Source organism: Hypanus sabinus, chromosome 8 (genome assembly GCF_030144855.1).
Source record: "Hypanus sabinus isolate sHypSab1 chromosome 8, sHypSab1.hap1, whole genome shotgun sequence".
NCBI classification, from domain to species: Eukaryota; Metazoa; Chordata; class Chondrichthyes; order Myliobatiformes; family Dasyatidae; genus Hypanus; species Hypanus sabinus.
Genome location: NC_082713.1, coordinates 139530849 through 139542896, shown reverse-complemented (window position 1 = coordinate 139542896; position 12048 = coordinate 139530849). Strand labels below are relative to the sequence as shown.

At 39.8% G+C, this 12048-nt stretch overlaps 1 protein-coding gene across 6 annotated transcripts in view; it reads right to left on the bottom strand.

Annotated features, from left to right (window-relative positions):
* Positions 1-12048, bottom strand: part of LOC132398482 (FYVE, RhoGEF and PH domain-containing protein 4-like) — a 260428-nt gene that overhangs the window by 79514 nt on the left and 168866 nt on the right. For 5 of the 6 annotated variants that reach the window (XM_059977999.1, XM_059978001.1, XM_059978000.1 and 2 more), the window contains one exon: positions 998-1171. In XM_059977999.1, the coding sequence (XP_059833982.1) occupies positions 998-1171 (174 nt within the window). Of the gene's footprint in view, positions 1-997; positions 1172-4414; positions 4617-12048 lie in introns of all 6 variants that reach the window. The other variant, XM_059978002.1, reaches the window with a different exon arrangement.

Genomic DNA, 12048 nt, shown 5'->3' with positions numbered 1-12048 from the left:
AATTTGCAAGTGGGAAGAAGTGGAGTGATATTTGGAAACTTGGGTTTTTAAAGCATCAGTTAGCAAGCAAATCATGGATGGTGTACAAAAGCTCTGGCGAGAAAACCCTTCAATACTCGCTACAGGCCTGCTACGTATGTTTTGTAAGAGTGCAGATGAACGCAAGTAAAAATGATCAAACCCAGAGGAGATCAAAGTTCTTATTTATGGTTATTATATATTTTTTTCAAACAACAAATAACAAACTGGACTTGATAGTTAATTATCCTTAGAATAGCTTCAGGTTTACTTCCACTTAAAATTTCAGAGCGCACATTTTGTTGTCACTGAGGCAAAAAAATTGCACAGCAGAAGATTTTTGTGCAGACTGGTCATTACAAATTCGAGGGAACACTGACTGGGATGTCTCTTTCTAAGGCTAATGTAAAAGAATCATTTTGGTCTATGTTTCCTGCTCCTAAGCTCTTTGTGAACCATGTTCCTACTGAGGCCTGCAGTGCAGTGTGTTGTGCATTTGCTGTGGAGGAGATTAGCTCTGATTTATAGTTCTCCCCAGATTGCTGAACACAGCAGAAGTCCCTTAATAATGTCCCCCCCCTTAGCATGTATAAAGTCTAATCAGCTGCTTCTGGGACTAATCCAAGCTCTCTCAGTACCCCAGGACAGCAGTCAGGCCTTGTTCAGGGCCTAGTCATGCTGAGGCTCCTCGCATGCAGAGATGCACTTGAGCACTTTCTTCTAAAGGACAGAATTCAAGACGAATGCAGCTATTGCTTCTCTCAGAATGCTGACATTGCGTTTCTTATTACTATTTTATAGCCCTCTCACTCTGTTTTGCTTTTCTAACATATTGCTTTGAAAACTTTACCACCGAGAACACCTTGGCCCTCTTCCAAGATGCATGCAGACTTCAAAGGAAATTCCAAGCAACATTTATCTATCACGGCACAAAAATTGTCACCTGCAGCATCAATGAACATTTATTTTAGTCACTTACCTTGAGGCTTTGGACTTGCGTATGATTTGACTGTGATTGGGGTATTTCTCCCATTTATGTCCTGAGCATCATTTCTTGCTGTACTCCTGAAAGTTCTTACAATTGGCTTAGAAGGATTTGGTAGACTGGACCTACGGTCTGATGCAGAAACCTTCAAGTGGTTGACACTTTTGGCTGTGGATGGAATAACAGAAAGAGAGATTATAAAGATTAGTTGTGGTGAGCATTTTCAAAAAGACCATTTATTTTTGATTTCCCCACATCTGAAGACTATGTTAACTGAATACTTCATCTGGAATTGCTTTTAACAGAAAAATATCAACAACTCAATTTTTTTTATAGTTAGCAGTCATTACTGTGATGGAGCAAGGTCAGTTTTGATTCAGGTTAAAAGAATCAATACATTGTCCATGCCAATGGAAAATCTCTTCAATGAAGCATCCATCATCAAGGACCCCCACCACCCCAGGTCCCGCTCTCTTCGCTGCTGCCATCATAGAGGAGGGACAGGAGGCTCAGGACCCTAACCACCAGCTTCAAAAACAGTCACTACCCCTCAACCACCCTGCTACTGAACCATTCAGCTTAACGTCCCCCATCACTAAACTGCTCCCACAACCTACGGACTCACTTTCAAGGAATCTATATCTCATATCCTTGATATTCGTTGCTTATTTATTTATTATTATTTTCTTTTATTTTGTATTTTCACAGTTTGTTGTCTTTTATGCCTTGGTTGTTTGTCCACCCTGTTGAGTATGGTCTTTCACTGACTCAATTGTGTTTCTTGGACTTGCTGTGTATGCCTGCAAGAAAACCAATCTACATGGTGACATGTGTGTACTTTAATAATAACTTTGAAACCCATGCAGATTTTGTTTTGGGATTTACACTATTCATTTGGAAGTAGTGGGTGTACTGATTTTACTCTGTTCTCTCCCAAATACTCTGGTACTTTCTATGCTTTTATCACCTCACCTTGTTTCGTACCTCCCATTTCCCTTAAAATTCTCTCCTCTCTTGCTTACACAATTCCCAGACCAACCTGCCCTCTTAGGCACTCTGCTTTCTCCACTTTGCTTCTCCATCAAACAGTGTAGCACCCTCAAATAATTTCAGCCTCCATCCCGTCCTCTCACCTCTGATCTTGTTGCCCTATTGCCTTCCATGTGGACTCTCTTCCCAAAGCTTATGGCCAGTCTCTTTCCCTCTCATGCAGTCCCAGGTTACACTTCACTTCAGTCACAGGCAATGACTTCTGATGATCTATTTGCGTACCACAATTCCCAACCCTCTCCAACATCAATTTCTTCTGTGGAGATATTTCTCCACCTACCTACATCCTGGCTTCACCTATTACATTCTAGCTATCCTCCTTCCCACCCCCCATCTTTTATTCTGTTGCCCTCCCCATTCCTTTCCAGTCCTAAAGAAGGGTCTCGGCCCAAACGTCAACTGTTTATTCATTTCCATAGATGCTGCCTGACCTGCTGAGTTCCTCTAGCATTTTGTGCATGTTGCTCTGGATTTCTAACATCTGAAGAATATTTTGTGTTTATTATTATCTCCATCCTAGTTTACATCCAACATTCAGGTTTCCTCCTTTATTACTCTGCTGTGTATGTTTGTGGGGGGATATCTCAGAGATTTTATTTCTCATCAAAACTTTTTCACGTTTTTGCTCAAATATGGAAATGCTTATAATTCCCGTGCATGTCAAACTTTGTGGCATTTTCATTTCCTGATGCAAATTGCTTCTGTGCAATAAACAGATCAGCAACTTAACCTTATGTTATGCAATCAGAAAGATGCTTCCCTAAAACTGAGACAGAAGGATATACTAAACAATCATTGTATTTCCTTTCATGAATTGTAATGCCAGTTAGTTTGCCCTTCATTAAACTACTCTATGTGCCTCATAAATAAAGACAAATTTTAGCTAATTAATTGGAATGCTGGTCATTCCTGTGGCAGCAAAAACTGATTTATTTGTTGAGCATTATTGTGAAATTTTGCTTAACAGTAAGGTTCTGCATCTTACCCATTATTTTAGTTGATTGATATTGTCCTGTCAGATTCATATTTGGCCTTTTATCATTTCTACTGCATGCACATAATTAACTACTTCAATGTTTATTTACATCAAATTAGTCTTAATATTTGACAATATACATTCATGATATTCCATTTTCATCTGATTGGAAGAAGTTGAAAAGTAATGTAATTATCATTTCTTCTTACTCAAAGTACTCGAAGTACATTTATTTTCAACAGATGTATAAATTATACAACCTTGAGATTTGTTTTGCTTCTAGGCAGTCACAATGCAAGAAACCCAAAAGAACTCAATTTAATGGGACATGTTCGGCACAACTTTGTGGGCCAAAGGGCCTGTATTGTGCTGTAAGTTTTCTGTGTTTCCAAAGAATAGACTAACCCCCCCAATGCAAAAAACATGCAAACAATAGAACCGAGCAGCAACAACAACATTCTGAACCAAATTGAGTCCTTAGATCCAAATCCCCGGAGCAGCCCAGCATAGGCCCAAATCCTCAGTATTTGGCTCATAACGTTAGTGGGACAAATCACTTCAAAGTTCACAGACATGAAGCACGGCAGCCAGGTGCAGCTTCACAGCCTCAGTAGAGAGAGGAGCCCCCAGTTTACCTGGTCCAGCGTTTAAATTGGATGTATTAGACTCACATTTACACCACATTTCATATGAGAAACCCAAGGGACCCAAGATTCATCTGTTTTGTGCAGATTGTTTTTTCTTTAATAATTTGGAATATTAAATGGGGTAAATCTATACCGGGGTTTCCTAACCTTTATTATGCCATGGACTCATACCAGTAACTGAGGGGTCCTGGACCCCAGGTTGGGAACCCCTACTCTAGACTGAATTATAATATTAATACAAAAAATGGATGAGAAAATAATGATGAGGAATAGAAACACTTCGGAAAATTGAGGCAAAAAGGCAAGGTGGCAAAGCCTGTATCCATTCATTGCGACTCTCTCAGGCACAAATATTCAAAGTTCCAAGTAAATTTATTATCAAAGTATGTATATGTTATGAAATACAACCCTGAAATTCATTTTTAGCAGGCATTTGGAATAGAACAAAGAAGAACAATAGAATCAATGAAAAGCTACACCCAAAGACTGACAGATTGTGCAAATACAAAAAGAAGCAAATAATAAATAAACAAATAAATCTGAGAACATGAGTTGCAGAGTCCTTAGAACTGAGTCCAAAGGTTGTATTCAATGATTAGTTCAGTGTTGTGGTGAGTGAAGATGTCCATGCTGGTTCAGGATGGTTGGAAGGTAATAACTGTTCTTGAACCTAATAGTTTGGGATCTAAAGCTCCTGTACCTTCTTCCTGGATGCTAGCAGCAAGAAGAGAGCCTAACCTGGATGGTGGGGGTCCCTGATGATGCAATTGGTTTCTTTTGGTAGTACTCCTGTTAGATGTGTTCAATGGTGGGGTGGGCCTTTCCTGTGATGAACTGGAAAGTGGTGATCCATCACTTTTTATTGATTTGCCATTCTTGGGCACTGGTGCTTCCATACCAGGTCGTCATGCATCTTGTCAGGATACTGTCCGATGTGCATCTATAAAAATTAGTCAGAGTTTTAGATGGCATGTCAAACTTCTGAAGTAGAGGCTCTGCCATGCTTTCTTTGAAATTGCACTTACATGCTGTCCCCAGGACAAATCCTCTGACATGATAACACCAAGGAATTTACCTCTCTACCTCCAGTCCTCTAATCAGCACTGGCTCATGAACCCCCGATTTCTTCCTCCTGTAGTCAACCATCAGCTCTTTATTTTTCCTGATGCTGAGTGAGAGGTTGTTGTGTGGCACCTCTCATCCAGATTTTCAATCTTCCAGGCAATTATGTGAAAAGTGTCAAGGTAAGCTCTGATCCACGGAGCCCGTATCTCAGGGGCATCTCTCCATATAGGCAAACATCAATAACAAAATTCAGCATTCCCTTCAATAGACCAGCAGAGCCACTGCCCATCTTAAGTAAAGAATGCTGCAACAGCATATGGTACGGTATTCTTTACCTGGGGCAGCAGAGTAGTGTAATGTTATTTTAGCGACAGCAATCGAGGTTTGAAGTGACCGCATGGGTTTCCTCCAGGTGCTCTGGCTCCCCCCCCCCCCCCCACCGCACCGACTTTCCAAAGACATACAGGATAGGGTCTTTAGTTGTGGGCAACCACGGTGACACTTGCAGGCTGTGTTGGTCATTGTCCTCACCAGGGGATCTGAGGCGGAGAGAGTCTGCAACTTTAAATTCCTGCCCTGCCCTGGGCCCAGCACACAAGTGCCATTACAAAGAGAGCACAGCAGCGCCACTGCTTTTTTTTAGAAGTTCACACAGGTTTGGCATTTCATCCAAATCATTGACAAAATCCTATACTTCGGTAGAGAGCATACTGATTGGTTGCATCGCAGCCTGGTACGGGAACACCAACGCTCTAGATCAGAAAAACCTACAAGAAGTAGCGGATACAGCCCAGTCAATCACAGGTAAAGCAGAGTCCACAATACTGGTGGCCGATATTGCCAGGACCATTGAAGAGCAATGGAACACTAAGGATCACTGATTGTATTACCATGGACTCGTCTTTTATTGTTACTTTTTTTTGCACTAAAATCTTGCTTTTGCACGACAATTTTCCGGGTATAATTTAGGTACTTGATGCACCATCAATAACTCTCGGAGACGGGAGGTGAATGATAGGCTTTTATTAGCAACAAAAGGGACCACGACATCTCGGAGACTGAGGGAGCAGCAGTGCCCCAATCACCTTTATACAGGGGTCTGTGGGAGGAGCCACAGGAGCAGTCAGCAGAGGGGCATGTCCAGACAGGTATATATAGTTTACCACATTACTATTGATTGATTGATTGAGATACAGCACGAAATAGGCCTTTTCGGCCCTTCGAGCTGCACAGCCCAGCAATCTCCCAATTGAATCCTAGCCTAATCACGGAACAATTTACAATGACCAATCAATCTACCAACTAGTACGTCTTTGGACTGTGGGAGGAAACCGGAGCACTGGAGGAAACCCACACAGTCACAGGGAGAATGTACAAACTGCTCACAGACAGCAGCGGGAACTGAACCGGGGTTGATGGTACTACTGTACAGTGTTTTGCTAACCACTATACTGCCTTGTGTTGTCTGTAATGCTGCTGCAAGCATGTTTTCTTTGTATTTTGTGTTTTGCTGTACTTGTGCACATAACAAGAAACTCAATTTGATTTGATTTGAAAATAACTGAGAAAATTTGAAAATATCCTCCCCCAAGATTCTAATTGTGATGTATGGGCCACATCCTATGCTTATTCAAAACCAGCCTTCCAACACAGGCATCGACTCAGAACCTTACCATGGCACAGGATTATCAGACAGCTGACACGTGGCAATTCCCCGGCCTGGGATCAATCAAAATTGAGAGGACACTAAGAACTTTGAATCCTTTTGTCAAAAGAATGCAGAAGGGAACATTACCTTCCACGTTATTATCCACCAACCCAGCAAGCAACTGCTGCCCGGTGGCAGAGTCTACAGAATCCACATCAGCCACCTCCGAACCCACGTAAGATGAAGTAAATCATTCTCTATGTGCAGAGACAACCTGAAAAGAGTGAACCATTCCTGGGCCTAAAGCTTCTCTAGATTCTACAATGTAATATCTGTTTCTCCAATTACACCCTCTCAAAATGCAACGGCTCACATTTTTTAGCTCCTATTGTCTGTTCCCATGTCTTTTTCATCCCTTCATTTTCATTCCTTTGCTTTGCTTGGATCAAATCTTTCATTATTTCATTTCAATTATCTTCTAGACAATTTCATAATTCCCCTTGAATGTCAATTCCATTATCCTTTGCTTTTTAGCAATCGCTTTTAATGCCTCACTTTATGAATCGCATATCTTACATGATATTTGCACTGCCAATGAGAACAAACCTTGCTATGTATATTTGTGATAGAAATTAGTAGCCTTAGGTCAGGATAACTGGAACTTGATACATCTTCGTCCCTCTTAAAAAAAAGCTCTCTTAAACAAACAAAAAGTTTAAAAAGTTAAAGTGAAAATCTTGATCAGAAGCAAAGACTGTGGGAAATACCAATGCAGCATTGGTGGAGCTAGGAATATAGCTAACTGAGGAAATTATGTCTCAGGTTCAGGCTTGGCTGGAATAATTGTAGGTTATTAATTTCCATTCAATTTGAAACTGCTTTGTCTAGTTTCAGGGGAAGTTGTAAGCTCATTTCAATATTTAAATATGGCTGCATGATTTATGGATCTGGCTAGGGTTTCAGGTCTCAAGAACTATGAGAATGTTGTCAATCATTGCCAGGTCAAGAATCCGACATAGTTCATTGAGATTCTAGCTTTCTCAAGCCCCTGCCATTGTAGTAGCCACCACCGATTCTGCCCACCCCAGGTCCTGACATCCTTTCTCACTCTTCGCTGATGTTCGTTAAGCTCCCTTCCCCTGAGCCTTGCTTATCTCCCTCAAATATTGAGCCCAGTCTCTGTCCTTTCTGTCACTCTGCTGCTGATAGCCCACAATCTGACAGCCAGCCTCTCTAAACGGAGATGGAAATGTTGGGTGTAGTACCCTCACACTGCCCCATGGCCCACCCAGTACCTTACTCAGCAAACATGAGGTCCAAAATTTCAAGTCACTGAGTGAGAAACTTCAGCAAACAGCACCTAATTTGTACCAGGTCTCCCGAATTTGGAGAAAAAGGTAATTTGTCATGTCAATACAGCAAATCTGTTTTTTATTAATTCAAATTGCTAATGGCAATGGTTAGGCAGGAAGCTCACAGTGTGTACTGACTGGCTCTATGTAGAATTAAACTACAGTATCCTAAGGCAAGCGAAAGGGATTTCAATTTCAAGCCTGTCGTGTATCTAATATTACAGTAATATTTGAGTAATATTGTAAATATATTGTTTGAGTAAGCATTCTTTGTTTAAATAATTATTTGCAGGTTATATGCAAAATTACATGAATTGCATATGTCATGATACATGCGTGCATCACTGTACAAGTAAAAATAAATTACGACTTATCTCCTGACCCTTGTTTTACTTTGAATTAGTTTAACATTTTGAAGTTAGAGCATAACAGTGGCGATCTATTTTAAAACAAACCTGAGACTACCTACTTGAAGCGCAGTGAGATGTTCAAGTTTTAAAAAAGTACAGCTCATGTTCTTCAGAAGGGAAGGCTCGACTGAGTAAAAAAAGACAGAAAGCAGAAGAATTTATGGGTTTGTAAATTTTAATAATAACCATTAAAATAGAAATGGCTGGCTACATTGGAAAGATTGAAGCATTTGATTAAACAACTGATAACTGGATTTTGTATACTGAAAAAATTGAGCAGTGTTTTAGGAGCACTAACCCGCATGCTTTTGATAAATAATCTGATAATAATGAGAATGGGACATTACTAAGTAGCTTTGAGATTTACACTATGAAAACAAGGTATGTACCAAAAGCAAACAGCAGATTAATTAAAATGGAACAGGACACTGGCTCAGCTGTTTCAATCATTCCACAAAATGAGTTTGAACAGCATTTTAAATGACTGAAGCCTGTAGATAACCAACTAAGAACTAATACAGAAGGGAACAAAAAACTCTCAAGGGAATGACATTCGTAACAGTGAAATACACCAACTAAAAAGCCACATTGGCATTGTATGTGGGGTAAAAACAGAAGGACCAGCATTGTTGGGAAGTGATTGGCTAAGACGACTATAACTTGATTGGAGATCCATCCACTCCCTGTATGCCACGTCAAAAGAGTCAATTAAAAACAAATTAAGAAAGGCAGTGCTTGATAGCACAACTGTCTCCATGCTGCACGTCATAAACTGTTGCTCAACAGAGGGCAAACAGGTGCTGGTGCCAACCTCCGTGCCTCCGATTTGAAAGCATTTTGGACTGAGAAAGGACCACGTTGCCCACGGAAGTGTTGAAAGTAGTCATCCAACATCGGCAGTTTTTGTAGGTAACATATCTCAGAAAGCCTCTGCTATGTTAATCAGGCAGTTACTTGAGAAATGTGGCTTGGTTTTAAGTTGGAAGAGAGTTCAAGGATCTTCAGAAAAGTTGAAAGTGTTCAGCTTTTGTGAGTATAAAGAACCAGAATCTACTCTGCCTGCATTAAGGTCATTGCATGAAACTTCAAGTAGGAGACGAAAAGCTGCTTGTAAAAGTACATGCAAAGACCAAAGCCCAGCTGGACGAACGGAAAGCCAAAAAGGAATGAGTAAATGGAGATACAAAAACAAGGGATTCATTAAGGTGATATTGTGGATGAGGAGAGATCAGATCGTAAAAGGAGCAGTAGAGGGATTAATCAGAGAATGGACTTAATGAATCTTCCCAAGGTCAAGGTAAACAAACTAGAAGAAAAATGAATGAGAAGAAAGGTACCAGAGCTGTCAGAACCACTTCCTGTAGTCTCAGAGTCAACTCCTACAACCACCACAGAGGAAGCCCCAGAACCTGAGATTGTTTCACAGCCACAAGTCTCACCTGCCAAACAGAGTAACCTCCTTTGTCAAGAAAGATGTTATCCTACAGAGTAAGAAATCCTCCACAAAGTTTAATCTTTAGGGCTAAATGGGACAATTTAAAATTTACAGTGCTGTGGATGCCTGTAGTTGTATTATACAGTACATTGTGTGTATAGTTGAGGTGCATTCTGTATTGAGTTGGTTTATAGCTAAGCAAGGAGGAGTGTTGTATGTTTAATATTTCAGTAGTATTTAAGTAATATTGTAATTACGCTGTTGATTAAGCATTCCTTATTTGTTTAAATAATTCATTACGTGTTATATGTAAAAATATGTGAATTGCATACATCATCATACACATGCGTCTTGCTTAAAAAGTAAAAATGAAGTACATGAGTTATCTTTGACTCCCCAGTTTTCCTTTGAACTAGCTTAATGTTTTGTAGTTACAAAACATGAGAAATGCAGCATTATTGGGTGGGCCCAGGGAAGGGACAAACAATGCTGTTCATTAGAGGCCCTGCAAGAAGCACACTTGCAGCCCTCTACCTATAGGCACCAAATGTATGTTTCTAGTGACAGTTTCCAGAATTCCCTGCAAGTTTGGATTACGCTCTCCTTAACGTTGGTGGTATGGGGCCTACTGTGCAAGGTTAACAAAGCTTTAGTGTTACATACCCCGTGGGTATCTTGTGACTGTCCCATGACTGTGATGTAATTGAGTATCTGGTGAGCATGATGTAATGGTCTTGTGTTGGTGGGGTGATGTAATTTCCCGCCAGTGTGAGGTCACATGATGTAACTTTCCCATCAGTGAGGTCACGTGGTGACATGTTCTCAACAGGTATAAAACTGGAAAGCCTGCAGTGACGTAGGGAATTTTTGTGTTGAGAAGTCATTTAAGTTGTCAGTTACTCCGTTATACTACGTATTTGGTCTCATGATGCAGTTTTGTTTTAAAGTGGAGTTTTACTTTCTACTGTAAGTTGTGTCAGCAGTTTTGAAAATCACTGCCAGTTACGTTTGATGTATCTTCGATTTAACTTTAAAGTCTAAGTATTGGAGAATGAAGATTTACCAAAGTACGGGAACCTGAAGGATCGAGTAAAGCTGGTGTCATCAGCGGTTTAATACAAGATCGACCTTATTGGATTTTCATTCAAGGAAATAGTAACCTGCATCTGAGATAACCCCTGTCTTGTAAGGGCAGAAAAGGTTGTGGCAGTGTTATTTGCCAAGGAAAAGGTCAGTTCCTTCAAGCCGTTTTTTATTTCCTTCATCGTGAGTTTTTGGGCAAGGCATATTTCGGCTGGGATCATCAGTAACGTCACATCGTCGAGGAATTCGTTACTTCAGGAACGTCTCTCCTAATTGACTGTGTAAATCATTTGGACTTTTGCATTTATCACTTTAAGAACTGCGTTTGCATTTATTGCTTTAAGAACTTTTCGAGTTGCCGTATAGCAGTTAACTTCTGGTTAAGTTAGTTGTTTGTTTACTTTTCATTTTTGGTTGAACAGAGTTAAATAAATGTTTACTTGTTTATAAAAAAACCTGTCTCAAGTCTATATTTATTGTTGTGGAGACGTACTGGTAACATTAGTTACAGGGTTTTTGATGCCTTTACCAATATGGTTCAGCATATCACATTGAACATGCCTGCCCATAATTAATGACAAGTTAGCATGTGAAATAAACTAATGCAGCTTAAACAAAGTTCAGACTTCTGTCTTGTAAAAGTAACTAATGCATTTAGAAAAATTAGAGATCTAAGCCCATTCAATACAAGGAAACACTGCATTATAGCAGTTTGGGTAACAAATTCATCTTTAAGGAATTTATAAATCATTACCAAAAAAATCAGGGATGCAATACAAAATTCAGTCTTACAAAATTTTTGTGTAAACTAAATAAATTAGCTCAAAATTGATTTTTTGTTCAAATTTCATTCCTTGACACATGCAGAGGATGCAGATTTGTGTTATACAAAACCAAGGTACTGTGGATTCTGGTTAATAGGGAAGCTGCTTATTTGGGACATCCGTTAAAGAACAAAAACTAATCAAAAAGTAGGGATTCTCTTGTTTATTTGGGACATTGTACTGCTTAATTTGGACAAGAGACTGTTGCCAAACAGTTTTGAACTACTGTCAGTTGTGTGCACTTCTGCGTGTCCATTACAACACTACACTATGCTTAGAGTGAACAGTTTATCAATTGCATGTGTTTGCGTTCAAAAAGCAAGAACTATAAAGAATTTGAAGGCATTGACAATCATCTTGAATGTTACAATGAAAATTAAGATTTTGAGGATGCAATCATCGGAAGCATTGTATGAAAGCAAACCATTATCTGCACTAGGTGTCTGCGCTGATTCTGTTCAATCAAAAGAACATGATAGCGTACACTGGATGAATTCCTCTGTCGTTGAGTATTAGGAACTGATACACAGTTATGGTACTGTAGTAGTATTGAAG